Source organism: Budorcas taxicolor, chromosome 17, assembly GCF_023091745.1.
Source record: "Budorcas taxicolor isolate Tak-1 chromosome 17, Takin1.1, whole genome shotgun sequence".
NCBI classification, from domain to species: Eukaryota; Metazoa; Chordata; class Mammalia; order Artiodactyla; family Bovidae; genus Budorcas; species Budorcas taxicolor.
In genome coordinates this window covers 57,984,365-58,005,951 of record NC_068926.1, presented here as the reverse complement: position 1 = coordinate 58,005,951, position 21,587 = coordinate 57,984,365, and the positions used below count along the sequence as shown (strand labels likewise).

At 47.1% G+C, this 21,587-nt stretch overlaps 1 protein-coding gene across 2 annotated transcripts in view; it reads right to left on the bottom strand.

The window, feature by feature from the left end:
• FBXO21 (F-box protein 21) overlaps positions 1 to 21,587 on the bottom strand; it is a 38,642-nt gene that overhangs the window by 10,564 nt on the left and 6,491 nt on the right. The window contains exons 4-11 of one of the 2 annotated variants that reach the window (XM_052654386.1): positions 17,823 to 17,944; positions 14,682 to 14,828; positions 14,246 to 14,382; positions 13,133 to 13,269; positions 9,560 to 9,739; positions 7,675 to 7,807; positions 2,100 to 2,311; positions 555 to 712 (exon numbers count right to left, since the gene is read on the bottom strand). In XM_052654386.1, the coding sequence (XP_052510346.1) occupies positions 555 to 712; positions 2,100 to 2,311; positions 7,675 to 7,807; positions 9,560 to 9,739; positions 13,133 to 13,269; positions 14,246 to 14,382; positions 14,682 to 14,828; positions 17,823 to 17,944 (1,226 nt within the window). The remainder of the gene's footprint in view (positions 1 to 554; positions 713 to 2,099; positions 2,312 to 7,674; positions 7,808 to 9,559; positions 9,740 to 13,132; positions 13,270 to 14,245; positions 14,383 to 14,681; positions 14,829 to 17,822; positions 17,945 to 21,587) is intronic. The other variant, XM_052654387.1, reaches the window with a different exon arrangement.

Genomic DNA, 21,587 nt, shown 5'->3' with positions numbered 1-21,587 from the left:
CAGGCAGTGGCCCCTAATACCTACCAAGCACCTACCTGCTGACTCCCAGCTGCTCTCAGAGCCAGAGCTGTGACCTGCAGTTCCCACGATGGCCACTGGGGGTGTAGCTCTCCCAAGCACAGCTTTACTGGCTGCCAGTTTCAGGGTGCCAGGGCGGCTCCCCCAACAGAGCCCATTCCGTGCCCTCCAGTTCAGGTAGGCAGTATGAGCAGGGCAAAAACTGACCCACCTTGCCTGGAGGGAGCCAAAGGCAGTGGCCAGGAAACAGGACTTTCAGAAACTAGGGCTGGCAGAGGCAATGACCAATCAGAACAGAAGTGGGCAACAGCTTGGAACAGGGGTGTGGTGGTGACTAGGGGGGAAGACCCGGGGCAGTGACCAGCTAACTGGTCGATATGGCTGCAAAAATACATACCCACCTACGTTGAGCTGAGTATCAGCCCTGATGAGGTTGATGGCTGTGTGACAACTGCCGACTCTCAAACCGACCTCTTGCCCTCAGTATCCGAGTGCTCAAACGTGTGCCTGAGGTACAGACAGAGCCCGCCACTCACCCTGGGCGGCGTACCGACAGGACCCGTCCTCCACCAGGACGTTGTAAAAGGGCTGATGGTGGCCGTGAGGCAGGCTGTGGACGTTCATGTTCCGGATCCACTCGTGGCCCATCATGCAGGTGGGGTCCCAGCCGTAGATGACACAGTTATAGCCGTACCTGATCAACACAAGAGCAGCCACACGTCAGCTTCCTGTCGTGGGGGAGCGGGACACAGAGGCGATGGTGTGGCTTCTCCGAGGCTCACGTTCTTACAGATCTACCTGCCTTCACTCTACGCTGAATCAATTTCACTCCTGACCTCTTTAAGAACCCCTCTTATTGACAAGCTCACTCTATCTTGTTGCCGCTGCCGTCCAGTTGCTAAGTCATGTCCGACTCTTTGTGACCCCAGACTGCAGCAAGCCAGGTTTCCCTGTCCTTCACTGTCTTTCAGAGTTTGCTCAGAGAATAGTACAACTGGGGAAACACCAAAGTCCCACTAGATTTTTGATGAGGTTAACAAACTGTTGATTTTTTTCTGAATTATGACAACAAAAGGGTAAACGTCTTTTGGAAAAAAAAAAAGAGATCCCTTACCTTTTTAGTGCGACTAAAACAACTACAGACGAAATGACCTCTGGTATTTGCTCCAGGGAGGAGGAGGAGAGTCAGGGGGTGGAAGTGAAATGAAGACTGACCTCATAATGATAACCTTTGAAGCTAGATACGGGACCTCACCTGGTTCATTACACTCCTCTCTCTACTCTCACATACACTTGAAAACTTCACAACAAAGTTAAAAAAAAAAAAAGAATGCAGTAAAAGAATGGGAAACACTAACCAAAAAATGAGAAGAGACATTTGCAATTTATCTGCCCATAGAGACTAACACACAGAATAAAGAAACTGCAAACCAGTAACACTAACAACTCAATTGAAAAACACGCCAAATACCCAAAGAGGCACTTAATCAAAGGAAACTTGAAAGGCCAGTAAACACAGGAAAAGAACCTCGATCTGCGTGGCAACCAGGAAAATGAAAATTAAAACCACAACGAAATGCCATTTGCCACTTACTACAGAAGCACACTTTTCAAGGGCTGGCACTGCCACAAGGTGGCGAGGCTCAAGCCTCTCAGCGCCTGACCTGCTGGTGGGGTGTGAATCAGCACAGGTGCTCTGGGGCACAGCTTAACTGTGCCTCGTCCACCAGCCATAGGACCCACCGGGTAAGTCCCTACCGAACTCAGATCCAAGGAGCCGAGACCGCGGGACAGAGAGGCTGATGAATAGGGGAAGCATCCGGCCGACAGGGCTTCCACTCCCCAGAGACAGGACGCTACAATCGTTAGAAGAGCTCCCAGTTAGGAAAGCCAGTTGCTTCTTAACAAACAAAAAGGTCAGATACACGGTTTGGTCTTCGGTCCTTGCCGCGATGGGCCTTGGTCTCTGCTGCACCGAGTCAGGTCCCCGCCGCTCACGCGCACCGAGTCAGGTCCCCGCCGCTCACGGCGCTGTGTCCTCGGCAGCCACGCGGGGTGGGGCGGGCGCCGGGAGCACTCACCTCTTGTGCTTCATAATGAGCCCAATGGAGTAGCAGACGTCCCTGTGCTTCTCGTGGGAGCGAAGCTTGACCTCCACCCCCACCTCCTCCTTTTTCCGCTCAATGTGCTCCAGCGTGTGCTGCACCAGGTAACCCACCGCCCCGTGCTGCCCCGGGTCTAGGGTCTGGATGTGCTGGAGGATGTCAAGCACCTTCAAGACAAGACAGAAAGACTAGGAGATAATATTTTCATTTAGGCCTTTTCGGTTTCCTGGCGATAGATTTAAACCTGCATAACCTGATGAAAGGCGGCAACGTGGGCTGGGCTAACAACCTGCGTCTCCGTGACCCACGGGGGTCTCTCCCCACTGGTGCCATGTACACCCGGAGTCGCTTCATGTGCTGGTGGCTGACCCTGGCATCCGAGTCCAACCAACCTGAGTGGGAGGAACTCTATTTAAAACATGAGGCGCTTGGACCCACATGGGACGGGGAGGCCAGGGTTGTCGTCCATGAGTGCACTGAGGCCAGGTGAAGCCTAACAGGTCCAAACGTTCCTGGGCAGTGGGGGGACTCAATGTCTTATACACGGAAAGGAAACCTTTTCAACCTGCTGCTCATGAATTGGAAAAAGAAATACAAAGCTGCTTCAATCAAGATGGAAAGGCTGAGTGCAGAGTGGCCTCGGGGCTGCAGGAGAGGGGAGGGGTCACAGAGAGGGCATGGGGAGATGGACACACGTCAGCACAGCACATTTATGATGCTCTATGTAAGAAGGAAGGTGTGTAGGTCCAGGGCTTGGAGAGCCTATGGGTCGTGTCAAGTACGCTAACTCAGTGGACTTTAGTGTTCAGGAGAACAGGGAGAAAGCCCTCTCCTTGGGAGTTAGTTACATGATGAGCTGGCAGAGCAGAACTGCCTGAGCTGGAGGTTCTGTTCTCTTCACGGCACTTAGTGCCTCTATGGAAAAATACAAGTTCAAGGAAAGCTAACTCACGTAAGCAATTACCAAGCGCCTACTGTCTCAGCTGTCAGATGAGGGTCTCTGATGTGTTTCTGTTTTAGAAAAGGATATCTTCCTATTTATTGACACTGGATTCTAGCCCCAAATCTGCCAAACTCAACTGCTTCTGTCTTTGAATTAGTTTATCTACTTATCAAATAATGATTAAAAACTCCCCTATTTCCTGACACACGGTAAGCCTGTATAAGTGCTGTGAAAACTGCATTTTTCTGCAATGCAAGGTATTATTTTAAAACCCAATCTTGTCTTCCAGAATGAGATTTGCAAGATATCAATATTTCCTGAATATTCTTCTGCTGGTTCAGTGTGCCAAGCCTGTCACACATCTTTTTTAACTTCATTTAATCCTCCCAACCTGGAGGTCAGCAGTCCAGTCACTGCCAATTTCCAGAAGAGGAACCAGGCTTAGAGAAGTTAAGCAAGGTGCCTGAGGTCACGGGGTTATGGAGACATGCAGTGAAAACGTGGACCTGGGGCTGACTTGCAGCCCCAGGTCTCAGTCACCTTCACACCAAAGCAGGAAGAAGAGGATTGTAATTAACTGTCAGGAAAATTCTCAAACACGTATCAGGTGAACAGAACGGCAGGACCCCAAGTAGCAGACCCAGCTCGGAGCCGATCCCATCCACCTGCCGCCCCCAGCAGTGGCCTTGTCATGCAGGGGCACTAGCAACAGTTCTGCCTTGTAGCTAAAAGCATCGGATTTCACAGTAAGCTTCTTGTGTTCCCCTCTGCAGTTCCAACTAATTACTTCTGACAAGTTTTCTATAGACACAGACTTCCTCTCCTTCCTGGCAGCCCCTTCCTATCAGATAAGTGAAAGAAATGTTAACTTGGAATCTTCAAAGCACAAAGGAAGTCTTGAACTCAGAGTGTCAGCGAAGAAGATAAGGTTCAGAGATAACTACATCCTTCCCTTGGTGGGAGGTGGGAATGATGGGGTGAAGGGGGAGGCCAGAAACGGAGAAGGTGCCATAAGACATGCCCAGTGTGTCCCGAAGACCTGTGCTGACGGTGGGCCACCATGACATCTCCAGCTAAATGTCCAGGCTAACGAATCCCGTCATTTCTTATTCATTCAACTAAAAATTTTGTGAGTACCTACTGGGTGGGAGGAATTGTGTTGTGAGCCAGGGGAATAACTACAGTAAGGAACAAAACAAGGACATCCCTGGTGGTCCAGGGGCTTACGACTCTGTGCTGCCAATGCAGGGGGCTCCTGTTGACCCCTGGTCTGACACCTAGATCCCACGAGTCCCAGTTAAGAGTTCACATGCTGCAACTAAAGATCCCTCCTGCCACAACAAAGACTGGAGGTCTTGTGTGCTGTAACTAAGACCTGGGACAAAAAAAAAAAAGGAACAAAACAGAAGGTCCCGGTCCTTAAAAAGCACTGTCTAGTGGGGAAGCTTGGGTGAACAAGCAGCTTCAGACACCGCGCACGAGCATGTGGAAGGGCGAGCACAGGGCACAGCGTGGAGAGCTGGAGGGGGTCAGAAGCGAGAGCTAAGCTGACATCTCGTCTCAGCAGGCGTGAGCCGCAGAGCTGAGGGACAGGAAGGAAGCTCTAGGCAGAGCTGCAGCGTGTACAGAGGACGGGTGCAAGAGCACGGGGGTGGCAGGATGACACAGCCCGGAAAGTGCAGAGTGGATGTGAGGAAGCACAAGCTGGTGGAGCCAGGCCACCAAGAACCTGGCAGGCCTCGGTGGAGAGTGGGAACCTGACCTTGCAGGCAAGGAGGGAGCCACTCGGAGGGTCCCAAGCAGGGAAGGGCTACGAGTGACATCTGGTTACGGTCACTCTTGACTCCAGTGCTTGAAATGTGTTCAGGGGTCTAAGAGAAGGAAGAAGACTGCACAGGCAGCCTCTGCGGTCAGAGGGGGACACAGGCGCTGGCAGATGTGTGGTGGATGCCTGCTGGTGTGGCACCCAGGGTCCAGGCAGCAGGGCAGGGATTCAGGAGCCATCGGCCTGCAGAGGGGACTGGAGGACTGGAGAGCAGGTATGATGGCCAAGGGGAACAGCAGGAGAAGTCGAAGAACTGGCCCCCCCCACTCAGTGCGGAGCCTTTAACCGAGAGCGGGAGGGCAGGAACTAAATTCAAAAGAACAGAGCATTCTGAGTGGTGGGGAAGTGGCCTCCATGATCGAGAGAGATAAGCAAAGACAAGTATCCACTGCATTCCGCAACAAGGATAAAGTTTAACAAGAGGGGTCACGGACTTCCAGTTCACATGGAGGAGGGGTGGGAACAGAGCCCTGGGTTCTGAGCAGTGGGAGGAGGCGAAGGGGAGGTGAGCCCCAGGACCCTGGCCGGGCTGGGAGCAGATAAGGTGGAGCCACGGGGCAAGGCAGAGGGCTGCCATGGGAGGCTTTGTCTTTTCTTTTTTCAAAGATGAAGAGAGACCTGAGTGTGTTTAATGCTGACAAGAGAAGCAGAAACAGGGACCTGCAGATCCAGGAAAAGAAGCAAAGGCGGCTTAGCAGTCTCTAGACAGGCAGCAGGCTGGACCCAGAGCCCAGGGGTGTGCACCTTGGGAAACCGAGGGGCTTCTTTTCCACTGAAATGTGGAGAATGGAGGCAGGAATACTGGATCACAAGGATGCAGGTTTGGCAGCAGGAAGTGGAAAGTGCCTGTTTGTTGGCTTCTTTAGAGACCATTTCGCCTGACCCGGTCCACAGGGGTGAAGTGTGTGAGTGGGCTTGGAATCTGAACGCCTGGTGCCATCAGCTCCTGTAGAAACCCCTGGCAGGTCACTAAACTTCTCTCAATGCCTCTTTCATTATTTACAGAAGGGCAAAAAAGCTTGTATCCACCCCGAGGGGGTGCCAGGTGTTGGAAGCATGAAGCCTAAGCTCTCTAGCCGTCGTCCCCCCCAGCCCTGGAGGAACCTACTCCTTGCTCTGAAATCCTTCCTGGGCCTTCCAGGGGCACCTCAAACCTTCCTCTGGAGCAGACCCTCTTCTAACTGCTCTGCACCCCTGGGTGTCTTCCTTACTGGGGGCCCAGCCCTCCTTTCTTGCTGCAGCTGGAGTACAGTTCACGGAGCTGGGGAGGTGAGCTGTGGGAAAGGAAATGGCCACTTTCCCCTCCTGATCTCAGACACGGAGCGGAGGGGGCTCGGGGTTTGGTGGGGGGAGTCCCAGCAGCCCACGTCAAGGAGAATAATGTTGTGTGAGACAGGTTTTGGAACTTGCTCCAGTGACATCTGCTTGGCAGGAAGGCAATCTTGGCCATCTGAGGAGGCCGAGGAAACTCCCTGGAAATGGCAGAGGAGCCCTAAATGGAGCCCAGCATTAAAAGCAGGACGCCAGGGCTTTGGCAGGTGCTCCTCACAGAGGGAACATCAACCCCTCTCCTCCTAAGGCTGATGTGTGATTTCAGTACAGAATCTACTTGGGAGGAACAACACTTTGAAAGCATCTATGAGTCTCACAAACTATCATGAAATTCCTTAACCAACATACAGTAAAAAGTGACAGGAATTAGTTATGTATATACTGGTATCAAAAATAAAGTAAAAAGATAAAAATCAACTGTTCAATTCTGGACAACAAGGTGCTAGGAGGCAGGTGGTGACTTGGGGGGGGAGTCTCATTTTTCTCTATTGGGTCCCATGGAGGTCCTGGGAAGATGGTTGCTGTCTGGGCTGGAGGCAACATCTTAAGATAGGAGCCCAGGACTTTTCCTACTGCCGCGTCCTTTCTCAGAACTACCGCAGATGTGTGATGCTATGAATACACAAGACGCCATAAATCTAAGCTGTGCTGAATCACTGAGACTATTTCCTTTCTTACAGAAGGCTTTCCCACTCTCCAGTGACAGGGCTGACGATTTCTTGATGTTGGTACTGAGAGTGCTCAGAAGTCAATTCTCTCACCAGGCTGTCCAAACAAAGTGGACTATGACCATGTTCTCAGGGACATGCGAGGGCGGGACGGGAGTGAGCAGCGCCAGCACACGCACTGCGCCTGGAAGCCACACGTGCTGCACCCACAGCTCGCCAGGAGCAGGGCTGACCTCAAACATGGTCAGGAGGCGCTGACAGGGCTTTCTGCTGGCCAAGGGGGCATCACCAGCCTGCAAGATCCACATGGAATGGTTTCAAAACCCAACAGCTTCCAAAGGTGTGCACCATCCTTCCTGCACCCAGCAGCTCTAGACCTGAGCAAATCTGAGATCTCCTTTTCCTACATCTCCAGGTCGGTTTAGTCTCTAACAGCACAGCTGGAAGATGAACATTTCAAACTTCTGCTTCCCCTTGAGGAGGGGGACTTGGGGGAAAAGACATCTTTGGGCCACCAGTGGGTGAGCGGTAGGGCAGAGGCCTTGTGGTTCTGTGAGTTTAAGATGCTGATCACAAAGAGAATGGGCAACTCCTGGCAGGATAGCCAATTTTCAGGAGAATAAAAGCAGACAAAAAATTCAGTCGATGGGTCAAAACTGTGACGCTTTGAATAAATCTGCGTTTATCCCCCAGGTTAATCCAAGGATAAACCGGTAAGTGCCGCCTTTCAATTAGGATTTCCCTCTCTATGGCAAGGGGAGAGCATCAAGATAAAATAATTACCTTCTCTGGCCAGATGCCCAGGTGGAAGTAAAGCCTGGCTTGGAGGAGGAGCAGCTGCACCTGGTCGGGGTACATCGCCAAGTACAGGTCCAGAGAGTCCCTCAGGAGCTGGTAGGACTGGTCAATGCCCTCCCTATGAGGGAGAAAGCTTCATTTTAGCCTGCTGGCTTCCGAGTTAGGGCCTGCTTTTTCAAAGACCAGGTTTTAAAACAAATGAGACACAAATCCCACACGTTCTCTGATTCTGATACTTCCTCTCTGTTTAGCAAAGTTATAGTGCTCTTAATAAAAAGAAGAGACAGAAATTTTGTACCCCACTAATTTAAAATCGTAAAAGTGCTTTCCTTGGAAGTCACCTCAATAGCACCATACATAAATTAGAAGTGGATTCTGAATAGGAGGTCTTTCAGGACAGTGAAACTATTCTGGATGATGCTATAGTGGTGGGCGGGTGTCATCACACATTTGTCAAAATCCACAGACTGGACACCATCTAGAGCAAACCCTAATGTAAAGGATGGTAGGTTCATCAACTGTAACAAATACCTCCGGAGGGGATGCTGACGTGAGGGAGGCTGTGCGTATCTGGAGGCAGAGGGTAAATATTCTGGACTTTTTGCTTAGGTTTTGCTGTGAAGCTAAAACTGCCTTTTTTTTTTTTGGATCCAGACCATTTTTAAAGTCTTTACTGTATTTGTTACAATCTTGCTGCTGCTGCTTCTTTATTTTTTAATGTTTTAGTGTTTTTGGCTGTGTGGCATGTGGGATCTTCGCTCCCTGACCAGAGACCTGCATTAGGAGGTGTAGTCTTAACCACTGGACCACTTTAGAAAAGTGGACTTTATGGGAAGTCCCCCTGAAACTGATTTTTGTTTTTTTCTTTTTTAAAGAAGACTAAAGTCTATTTTTAAAAAAATTCTACCATTAGAAAACTATGACTCCAATGTATAAATTTCTTTTTTCCCTGTAAGACAATTTTCTTTGGACTCAGAAGCCAGCCTGTTTCATATTTTTGCTTGTTTCCTTAACTGCTGCTGCTGCTAAGTCGCTTCAGTTGTGTCTGACTCTGTGAAACCCCATAGACAGCAGCCCATCAGGCTCCCCCGTCCCTGGGATTCTCCGGGCAAGAACACTGGGATGGTTTGCCATTTCCTTCTCCAATGCATGAAAGTGAAAAGTGAAAGTGAAGTCGCTCAGTCGTGTCAGAGTCTGCGACACGGACTGCAGTCATGGACTGCAGCCTACCAGGCTCCTCTATCCATGGGGTTTTCCAGGCAAGAGTACTGGAGTGGGGTGCCACTGCCTTCTCTGGTTCCCTTAACTAAGTGATTGGTATTGTTCAGTCACTAAGTCATGTCCGACTCTTTGCAACCCCAAAGACTGCAGAACGCCAGGCTTTTCTGTCCTTCATCTCCCAAAGTTTGCTCAAAACTCGTGTCCATTGAGTTGGTGATGCCATCTAATCATCTCATCCTCTGTTGCCCTCTTCTCCTGCCCTCAATCTTTCCCATCATCAGTCTTTTCCAATGAGTCAATTCTTTGCATCAGGTGGCCAAAGTACTGGAGCTTCTGCATCAGCATCAGTTCTTCCAATCGCCAGTCTAAAATGTTTTTGTTACAGGAGAATGCTTTCAGCTTTTATAAAAGAGCCCTTGTCCAAGTCCATTGCAAAGACCTCAAGGAAAAGTCACTGAGCACATCCAAAGTCTGGACAGTATTATGTCATGGGAACTGGTTCCTCCCCTGTGGTCCCAATGGTGCTGAGCAGCATCCAATGCTTCTCAGTATGGCAGGCAGGCTTGTGAAATAAAATTCTCTGTAAGGCAATTTGCGCCTCCAAAGACGCACACTCTACAAAAGAACTGGAAAATCGAGAAAACCTTACCGCTTCCCCAGACTTAACAGGTTTCCCACCATTCGCTGCAACACCTTCTTCACGTTCACCACCCCGTACAGTGCCGCGGTCACGTGCTGGCCGATCAGGTATTCACACTCTTTCACTGTCAGCTGCTTGCCTTTCCCAAAAGCATCTATGTAGATGTAGTCGAAGATGTCCAGGGTCGTCCTGCCCAAAGAGCAGCAATGTAGTGAGCTGTTGCTCAGGCTAGAGCTGAACCAGTCAAAACCCCCTAATAAACAGCTCAAATCAGAGACAGAATGTTAACACAGTTGCATTTCTGCTGAAAATATCAAGGCCTTGTTCAAAGTCTGAAAGCTGACCTTTATACATACTTTGATGGAGTAAGATGGCGATACACTGGTATTTAAGAAATAGCACTGGTTTGTGCCATTTAATATAGGTTTTTAGAGACAGTAATCCTTAAACTCACTGCCAGGTAGATCTATCCAAAATCCAGTTGAGAGAGGTAATTCTGGAATGCCCGAGGCAGTCAATAAATTCCACAGAGCAGCAGTTACTATGCGTGGAGCCCGGGCCCCTCGAGGCTGTGATGAAAGTTGGAGGAGTCTGGAGCCACAAGGCTTCTGGCCTCAGCTCTGCAGACACCCTCAGGCAGCTCAGGTGAGAACCTGCTCCGGACCACAGAGAGCTGTGTCCCTGGCCTCCACCTCCGCTCCTCCCTTGGAACTGCTCTGTACAAACCCAGCTCTCGCGTGAGCTGGCGGGGTGAGGTGGGGGTGCGGGGTGGCTGGCAACATCAGAGCCAGGCAGGGAGGTGGTCCTAGGAGGCGCGTTCTTACTGCAGTACCTCTAACTACACGGCATTTACCCAAGGAGGATGCCTGAAGGGCTAGGGTGGGACTCTCCGGGAAAGCTGTGTTTTCTCCTTTGAGCAACTATTTCACTTTGATCTTATGCCGACTGCAAATCACGCAAGAGACTTTCTCTTGGGCTGCTAGAAAGTTGTCAGATTTCTTCTTTGAGTCATATCAATAGCCCAGCTTTAGCAAGACATACATAAATGTTCCAGAAATAAGGAATGCTCTTCAATCCCTTTTTAGTCTAGGAGAACCACACAAATGGACACAAGTTTATGGGCAAAAATTCTAAATACAATATGACCAAATCAAATACAGTGATGTATGATCAAAATCTGTATGACTGAGTTAGATGTTCCCTAAAAAACTTCAGCACACGCAGACTACAAGAGCAAAACTATAGGATTCTATCTGTAGACACAGAAAAGAAATCTGAGGGGATAAAAATCCTAGTTATTAATAAAACTCTCAGGAAATCACAATTTTAGAAGGCAGTTTTGATCATCTCAATGAAAGGTACTGCTCCCAAACATCATGTCTGAGGTGAAACTGTAAAGTCACACCCAAGGCAGAGTGCCTGCTATCACTGTTTCTATTCACTGTGTTCAAGAGGACCTAGCCAGCACAGTAAGTGAAAGAGACACAAACATATAACAGCTGGGGGGAGAAAAAAAAGAAGAAACAAAACGTCATGATTCAGAAAATATGATTATCTACACAGAAAACCCTGACAAATTATTATCACTAATAATTGATTCAGCAGAGGGGCCAACAATCAACCCAGATTTAAGTATCAGCCATACCCCTGTACACCACCAATAGATAAAAAGTGTCATTTAAACAATGACCATTTTCAATAGCAAAAAAAAAAGTAAAGGTACCCAGGAATAACTAATAAGATGTGAAAGAGCTGGCTATAGAAAAGAGTAAAATCCTTTGAAGGACATTAAAGATGACTGCAACGTGGAAGCATTTGTGCTCACAGACAGACAGACGGAGCAGGGACACACACACCATGCTCCTCACGTGAATCTGTGAGTCCAGAGAAGCTCTGGGGCCAGCTGCCACACTAGAGCTTCAAGGGCCTGACCACGGACTCTAAAGCTGTGCGTGGGCTTCAGGCTTAGAGGAGCCAGGGTGATTTTGAAGGACTCCACGCGGCTCTCAGCCGCCTAGTCTTTAAGACTCACGATATGGTCACAGTCAGCAAGCACTATGGTCTCGGTGCAGACATGGAGGCCGAGGGCCCAGCAGGCACGCGCGCCCCCAACGGGCCACACCGTCATGGGTCTCAGCGTCTGCCAGGTGTCTGTGGTGCTAACAAACCCCTTCACTGTTCGTCTGCAATGTGGTGTACACTCACTGGAGCCTAAACAAGGACACACAATCCTGCTGGCACACACAAACGTGCCCAGCAATGGGTTACTGCGGTCAATAACATGGTAATTGGTGTTTTAAATGCTCTGTATCATGCAGAAGTCCCTGGTGGACCATTAAATAATATAAACATTTAAGGACGTTTTAGATATTTGGGGAAATTGTTGAGTTACTCAGGGAGAGGGAATGGGCTGAAAAAGCATTTTTTTCATTTAAAATAATGGAAAATGGGTGCCTACTCTCCCACAGAGAAACTATCCAATACATCTGAAGAAACAGATTATATTTGGGAAATAAGGGAAGCCTGTACTTCCTATTTAAGGAAACACACACGTCATAGAATACAAAAATATGCATGGAAATAACAAATACTTTCAAACTAAACTCTAGAAAGGAGAAAAGGGAGAAAAGAATGGAGAAGAATACCAAGGAGGTGTTTTATTTCCCAAACCCAGAGGTGGAAACACAGAGACCAGCAACAGAATTCCACCACGTGTGTAAAGCATTTGGGTTCTCTCACTGAACCCTCCAAACCACTGTATGAAAAACATCGGCCCCATTTTACAGAGGAAGAAACTTAAGCCCAGAGGAAGCTGAGGTCTGAACCCAGTTGAACTTCAAAGCTCAGCTACTTTCTTTCATTCTGCTCATCACTTCAGCAAAGCGTACCAGGGCCAGTCATCAGGAAGTAGTCTCAAATAACAGGATGTAATCAAATAACTTTGTTTCTTTTCCCTCTAAAGGGCACTTTTAAAGAGAGGGCATCTCTACCCATTTGATGAACTGCTTTCAAAAAAGCTAGACTACAGTTGTAAAGGAGCTTTACGTCCAACAGGAGACCAGGTTTTAAAAAAAAAGAGAACAAAACAGAACTCTTTAACCTGGTCTGCAAAGCAGGCACTAACCTTGCCTGAAGGAGCTCCCCTGCTGAGAACATGCCTATTGGCTTTTGCAAATTAAGAACCTGGCAGCCCAGTTCCCTCTACCCAGCCCAGTTCCCTCTGAGTCCCCCACCCTACCCCCACCTCCCTTCTGTGGGAGGTTTTATGGAAGACTGGGAAGAAACAGCTTAAGAATTCTTTGTCACTGATTTGCCTTGGAACAAAGAGACTGAGATTCATACAAGACCCTGAACTGTTAGTCCTTCAAAAGTAAACTGGTTTCTTGGAGATAACTGGAGAGTCACAGTCCCCTTGGGAGAAACAAGGCAGGAGAATGCACACTGCCCTTCTCCCCGGAACAGATTATGGACCTGGATACAATCAAGAGCAAAACAGCTCTCACCACCCTGGTCCCCTTGACAACTTCCGCTGCTACACTTCTCTCAGCACAGGGCAATCACGTGGGGTCAGAGGCGGCTTACCCTTCTGCACCTTGGCACCACCTTAGTAAGAAGTGGCTGGGGAAGTTGACAGGCTCCAGTGGGACCCCCAACTGCCGGGCAATTGTCAGGTAGAGCAGAGACATGCTGATGGGGATTCCTGTTCTGCGGATTAACACCTAGAGAAGAAAGCAGGCTTTAGCTTCACACAGAAAACCACACCTTCTCACCTCTTCCACACACCTTCCCAGTCGGCGCCCACTGTGCAGCAGGTGCGAGGATAGGTTTGCAGACTTAAATGGGTGAGTATTTTATTTATTTAGGTCAGGGCTCTGCGGGCTACAGTCCACATCAGACCGATCAGCTGTTTTTGGATTGCCTGCTTAAGAAGAATTTTAGCATTTTTTTAATGTTTACAAGAAGTCAACCGAACACTACTTCATAAAATGTGAAAACTGTGAAATTCATGTGTCCACGTCCACACACAAAGTTTTATGGGGACACAGCCACACTCCTCTGTTTCTGGATGGTTTGCATTTTCCTTCACATGACTAGGGCAGAACTGAGCTGTTAGGACAGAGGGCATTTGGCCTGAGGAGCCAGATCGAGAGAAGTCACCATCTGGCCTTCACGGCAAAAGTCTATAGACCTATGGTTAGGCCCTCCTTTGTCTAGGAAGAACTTGAGGGTATTTCAAAGAAAAGTGTGTAAGATATGACAAAAGAAAATACAGGTCTGAGAGAGAGCAACAGAACAGATATAAAAACAGAGAGGTAGAAAGCAAACAAAAAATAAGCATCAGTGACGCAGTCGGTCACTCATTTCCTCCAGTCTTCCTGCAGGCCAGTGCAAGAAGGGAGACCTGCTTAGTTTCACTGTTTACTGTTCACAAGAAGCAATCTGACCACACTGAGTCAGAGGCGTACCTATTTCTAGCCAGGAATTTACTTCGAGGGTTTTCAGACAAGAGGGTGCTCTGTGATGAATCAGATAAAATCCACAGCAATATCCTCATAGGAAAGGCAAAAAATGAGTCTCACCAGGCATTGGCAGACCAACAAAATCTAGTCTTTGCCCTCAAACACTGTACAGTTCATCAGAGGTAAGCTCCACCTACATATATTATAACAGTATTTTCTCTCACCCCACGTTTACCTGGTGCATATATAAGTTCAAGGCGTTGTAGTAATCCATTCGGTTCCCCTTGAACTTCAGCTGGTCATACAGGACATGGTTCATGGCATCCAGCACCTGACTCTGGAGCTCTATTTCCATGATCATGGAGGACTCGCCTGAAACACAGAGACCTACTCTGAGGACACAAGCACAAATAACGCTGCGAGGAGTGTCCCCAACAACCCGATGTGCAGACACTGGCCATGTCCTAGGAAGGCTCATCAGGTGTTGCCAATGCTGGGTGGAAAAGAGACTATGTGTTTGAAGCCTCTGACATCATTCGGGTGAACCGGTGGTTGTGTTATCTATCGCTTTGAGGGGACATAATGGGAATGCACTGCAGAATTTTCCAAATTAACCAATCACTCTAGGTTTTTCTTTTATAAATACAGCTGGATCCAAAGCAATTCCACACCTGCCTTGAAGGCCAAGCTGGGGTGGCGACTGTTTATGCCCCGGAGGGTTTTGCAAACAAGCTCCACGATGCTGTCAATCTGAGCCTGGATGTCCTTTAGACTGATGTCAGAGAGAGGGTTGCAGTACTGGTCAATATACACCGCACCTGAAACGAATAAGAATCATGGGATAAGTTCTTACATTTGCCTTTTCTTAACAGTGGTCATTTGTCCCAGACTCCTGAGGCCATACTCCTCGGATGGTTGCTATCCTGGATGTCAGGCCTGGCTTCTAATCCACTGAGAAGGGGCAATGTGCTTACAACCAAGGAGCTGACATTTCATTATTAATATACCAAAACTCTCTCAGAGGTTAAGGACTTACTCTGACACATATACCCATGGTCTACTGCCAAGAGAGATAAATACCATAAAGGAGCTCTTTTCAGGCTACTTCTCTCCCCCTCTTAATTATAATTCAAAATCCAACAACTCTTGAGAACTCAATAGTATATGACAGCATTTTGACTTGAAAAAAAAAATCGTTGAAAGGCCACAATGTCAGATATGCTATTTCCACAAACTATTCCCCTGAAAGGTTAAGCCAGTAAATGGACTTTGGAGATAACTGGAGTTTGAAGTTAAAGTTACACTCAAGAAACCCACAGCTAAAAAGTTGCACAGAGCACACCAGAGACACTGTCTGTCAAAAATCATTACTTTACTGCCTCAGGTCACTTTTTAACCCTAGAATCGAAGAGCTAACTTGCTTATCTGTCATAGGATATTTTCACTTGGGAAGCTGTAGAGTCCCTTAAAATCCACAAGGTCTCAAACCAGCTCAGGACCCAGATTCCCTAACTTGATCCCCAAGTGACCAGGGTATCAAGTGACCAGGACCCCAGTTCTGGTTTTTCCACCAGCCCAGGCCTGGCTCCTGGGCCTCCTCGGGACTGAGATCCCCATCAGCCAGGTGACAAGGCTTCTGCTGCATGGCTCTGGGATCCGCTGTGTCTGACTGCTGCTCCCTAGACTTCATCAATGGCATCGGACGATTCTAGTCTGCCACTCAGAATCAGAATCCTGGAGCCAACCTCTATTCACTCAACTACTTAAAATATCACTGCAGATGCTAACTGCAGCCATGAAATTAAAAGACACTTGCTCCTTGGGAAAAAAGCTCTGACCAACCCACACAGTATATTAAAAAGCAGAGACATTACTTTGCTGGCAGGTCCATCAAAGCTATGGTTTTTCCAGTAGTCACGTATGGATATGACAGTTAGACCATAAAGAAAGCTGAGTGCTGAAGAATTGAAGCTTTTAAACTGAAGTGTTGGAGAAGACTCTTTTAAGAGTCCCTTGGACTGCTAGAAGATCAAACCAGTCAATCCGAAAGGAAATAAGTCCTGAATATTCGTGGGAAGGACTGATGCTGAAGCTCCAATACTTTGGCCATCTGATGTGAAGAAATGACTCAGTGGAAAAGACCCTGATGCTGGGAAAGACTGAGGGCAGGAGGAGAAGGGGATGACAGAGAATGAGATGGTTGGATGTCATCAGACTCAATGGACATGAGTCTGAGCAAGATCCAGAAGTTGGTGAGTGACAGTGAAGCCTGGCGTGCTGTGTCCATGCTGTTGCAAAGAGTCAGACAGGACTGAGCGACTGAACTTAAAAAAATGATATTACTTTATAATATTATAAAGATGAAAGAGAAGTTAATTGTTTTAATAAATTAAGCTCATCAAGTTATTCTTGACTGTGGAATAAACAAAAGATGACTCTCAACTCCAGGACACATATGCGAAGACTCCAGGACACTGAAGATATTTTAATGAACTGAAGCAGTCACTTCAATTCCTTCTGGATAGCATAACCAACAAGATCAATCAACAAGAACCTGCGCACAGCACTGCAGAGTAGATCTCGATTCTAAGGCCAAAGAACCAAGAAATACAGTGACCACTGGAGAAAGGACGGACAGGGTTTACCAGCCACTGCTGCTGTGTTAGGTTGGAGGCAGCAAAATCTGCAAGTGCTTCAGCCATCAGAGAGAAACTTCATGCAAATGAAACCTGGAATGAACCTGGAGGGCGAGCAGGACATAGAATGGAATCCTAAAGAAAAGGGATACCATCCATGAGGAAGTGAAGCCAGGTACCTGTGTGTAGGGTGCCAGTAAGGAGAGTGGCCTGGCTGGAGCAAATGGCACATTCTGGAGAGTGGAGAAAGGCCTGACCAAATTAAGGAGGGGACTGAAAGCAGGCAGAGAATTTTAAAAAGGACGTCAGCGGGCCATGTGGCAATATCACGGGGCGTGCAAGGAAGGCTGGGTTTCAGACGGGGCTGGCACTGTATGCTAGTGCCTTGGGAGCCAGAAGGGGTGATGCCCATGAAAGCAAGTATTGCTTAGAAAGCTGCTGCTGGGAGAGGCAGGGAGGCCTGCAGGAGACCAGCAAGAGGATGGAGACATGACTATCAGCAAGGGAAAAAAAAAAACTAACGTACTGGGTATATCACTGGGAGTAGGGAATGAAAGTGAATGAAGAGTGACACATATATTTCACAACCATAATCTGCGGGAGTGTCTGGGTAATATGTTAGGAATTTAAAATCGTTTTTAAAAAATGAAGTCACATTGTGTTCTCGTCCAACTGGACAGGAACACAAAGTTCTACCCAGCATCTTGCCTGTCCAGAGGACTTCTTTCCACTCACTGCTCATTATGGACCGGCAGACTCACTGACGTGCAGGAACATTTTGTCCTCATTAAACTCCAACCAGAAAGGTTAATAAGGGATTTGCTCAAGGTCGCATGGAGACAAAACTGGACACATTTGTTTCTGATGTGGAAATCAGACGTTAAAACGTAGAAAAACCGGGAACTAACCTCCTTAGCTAAAATATCAGCTTCATACTTTGAACTGACAGTGCATCTTTAGAAAACACTCTTTGGCTGACAGCTGAAGATTCTGACCAGATCTTAGCTCTAAATGCAATCATTTTGCTTAGCTAACTGATCAGACCATATATCCCAACCTCCAGAAGCCCGTGTAGTGCAGTTTCCTTCTCCACCGCTGCTTCATCAGGGCCACTTTCCACCGCTGCTCTTAAGGGCAACTTAGCTGACTATCACAGTATCAGTGCTGAAGTCTCACCTTCAAGATACGATTCATAGTCATCAGGCTGTTGAAGAAAAGCCTTAAGATTATTTAAAATTTTCTGCTGTCGTAGGTAATAAAGGATTTTTTTGGCATAGTATTTCCAGGTCAAAGCTTTTCTGGAAAAAACAAACAAGTTAGCAATAAGTCAATAAGAATTAAGATACTAAAACTTTCCATTATCCATTTCTTTATGTCATACTAATCATACTGTGTTAAAAGTCTACTTCACAAGAAAAGTATAACTGGCTCACAAGCACAGAGTACTTATCATGGAAACAGCAGAATTTAGGACTTGGAATTTGTAATTTACCACTAAATTAGCTGTGCTGAAATTCAAGAAACAGTTATCCATTTGGCTTCAGATATACTAACAGGAAATGAAAGAGAAACCTGAAAAGTCAGGGGAATTGGGTGAGTCTCAGGAGACAGGCGTGAGGCACTTGAAAGCTTGCTGGCCACTTGGCACCTGCCAGCAGTAACTCAGGCCTCAGGCTGCGGCTGTCTCATCCATTCTCATGGCTTCAGACACCATCCATACTGACAGCCCCCGATTTATTTTCCAGAACGGATTTCTTCCCTCAACTCCACACCTGTATATCCGACTGCTACAATGATATCCCACCTCAGTATCTGATGAGACCTTAACTTTCTTCCCTTCCTAGGGTCATGCCCATCTCAGATTGAGGCAACTCCATCATTCCAGGTGGGCCAAACCTTTGGAGTCATCCTTGACTCCTTGCTTTTTCTCAGTCATATTCAATCCATCTGCCAATAGTTATTAGTCTTATCATCCAAATGTACCAGAGACATAAACGTCTCACTAACTCAACTAAACCACCAGCCTCTGTCACCTGTTTCATAGCAGCTTCTGCTTTGAACAGTCGTAGTCAATGTTCAACAGGGCAGCGAGAGGACTCCAGCTGACCTGTGAAGTCAGCACAAAAATCCTCTGCCCCAAATTCTCCAACGGTTTTCCACCTTGTTCAAAGTAAAAATCCACGTCCCCATGATGACCGGAACGGTCTTTTACACTCTTGCCCCAGTTGCCTATCTGACCCCTCGGTTCCTGTATCACGCCCCACCCCACTCAGTCCAGTCACCGGCCGCGGGGGCTTTCTGACCGTCCCTTCATCACAGCTGGTAGAGCTCACACTAGGCCTCCTCACCTTAGGCACTCAGTTCCTCCTGACCAGAACATCCTTTCCCTGGAGAGCTGCAATCTGGGCCCTCATCTCCTTTCAGGTTTTGATTCAAATGTCACGTTGAGTAAGGCTCTCTCCAACCACTCTGTTTAAAACTGGACCCCCCTGCCGCCCTCACGACTCGCTCACCCTCTTCCCTGGTTAACAGTTCTCTAGAACACTTCTCATTTCCTAATAAATATTTTACTTTGTTCAGCACCTCTCTTCTCCACTCGAGTGTGAGCTTCCTGAGGGCAAGGTTTTTAAGTGTGGCTCACTGCTGTATCCTCAGCACCCAGAATAATGTCTGACACCACAGGTGCTCAGTAAATCACTGCTGAGCAACTGAATTTCTCCACCAGATCTTTCAAATACACACAGGGATTGTGGGAAGTAGCAGGGAGTTAATGATTATCTTATCTGCCTGGCTTCATAAATAAAGGACTCTTCAATTTTTACGGAGTAAATGAAAATCAGCAGAGGTTTTACCAGCTTTTTAAATCTTTGGGTTGTAAAATATTGCAATTGAGAAAATCACATGAATCAAATAAATATCTTAATTACTACAAGGCAAACACCCCTGGATCCCCCACTCAGGCCAAGAAACAGAACTTTGAAGAAACCCTGGAAGCCCTCCATGGGCCCTCTCCCCCCGCCCCACCCCCACCCCGTGACAATGATCACAATCTGCGCTCTGTGGTCATCACTACTTTGCTTTTCTCCAGAGCTTTCACAAACATGCATCCCTAAAAACTCCAGACTAGTCTGGTAAGATTCCTTTTAAGTCACTTAAAATTCACAGGCTTCCCCTTCATCTTTTTTCCCCCTCGTATTTTATCTGTTGAAGAAACCTGGTTGTTTGACCTGTACTTTCCCATAGTCTGGAATTTGCTGACTGCATCTACATGGTATAGCTTAACATGTTGTTTTCTAAATTCCTGTAAACTGGATGTAAAGGCTTGATCAGATTCAGATTCCATTTACTCTTCATAGGTGGTAGTGAGTTCCTTAAGAAGGCAATCGTGCCTCGGGTGTCTCTTTCTGTGATGTCAGCAGCGATTGCTACTCAAAGGCCCAGGTCCACTCATTCACCAAAGGCCCTAAAGTGGTGATATTCTAATCAACTATCCCTTTTCATTACTAGCTAGAATATTTTACTATGAAGAATAACTTCCCCTCATCTATTATCTGGTCCCCCAGCGGCAGCGTATGTAGGAAAAGGCAGAATAAATGCTCACTACTTTCATCAGATCCCAAAACAATACTTTGGGTTGTTATTATCCTCCAAAGGTGACCAATTAATTAGTTGCTGTTAAGTATTATGAGTTTATGTTCTAGTTACTGTCCATGCGGATGATTTAATCATCACATCTCTGACCAAAGGAAGCCTCCTCACGCTGGCCCATGAACACTTCTGACGTGAAACACTGTTTACTTGTCTAAAGGAAGCCTCCTGTCCATGGATATTTCTGACATGAAATACTGTTACTTTCCTTGCTATCTGGCTCCAGGCTTCCAAGATGCTCCCGGGTCATCTTTTACATTTCCTGCTCTGGACCTGGAATCAGCCATTTCTCCAGAAACCCTGGCTGCTTTTGTGGGAAGCACTGACAGAAGACCAGCATCTGAGGACTGCAGATGATCGTTTCTGCTGGGCTGGCGCCTGCTTCCAGACCGTTTCAGTGAGTCTAGCGTGTAAGTGTGTGCACATGTGCATACATATATACCTAACACACATTTCAGTGCCAAGTGTCTTATGAGTTCATACTGCTACATCTAATTTAAACTCACAACTATACAGCTTTTACCTTCTATTTTATATATATATATATATATTTTTTTTTTTTTTTTCCCCCTCCAGGAGAATCCTATTTCTTCAGGATACCAGGGATGAATCAGAATGTCACATGATCACTTACTTATTTTATTCCACATCTCTCTCTCTCATACACACACACACACACACACACACACACCAGCCTCAGAATAACAAAACCAATATTCTCATCACCTTGATGGTTCCTGAAAACAGGGAAACATTTTGCTCACACTCTCCCCCATTGTCTGTTCATTTCTTTTGGAGAGGTGTATTGTATCTACACAGAGCTTACAGCCACCACATACAATACCTTTGTCCCTATCAACGGTCACTTGGATTTAATTCTACAAGTAAACCTATACTTAATGTTCACTACTAGTCCTTGTATTAGGGTCTCTCTGGTTATTTCGGTTGTTTGAAGCTTATTTTCTAGCACATTTTTCAGGCAGAGCTCCAAAGTCCCTGAGTTACTGCAAGTGGATAGGTTTCTCCACAGCTCTTACATCTGGAAATCAATTTGGCTGGATATAAAAATCCTTGGCTGACATTCTCCATCCCTGGATATCTTAAATGTGTTACTCTTTTTCTCTGGAATAGACTAATCCTGTTGAAAAGTCTGATGGTATTCTGACTTATTCTCCCTGTAACTGGCTTCATCTTTTTCGCTTGGATTCTCAAAGGACTTTCCTGTCTTTAAAGTTCAATCTTTTTACTGAAATATGCTTCAGTGTTGGTCATTCTGGGTCAGTCTTCTTAACT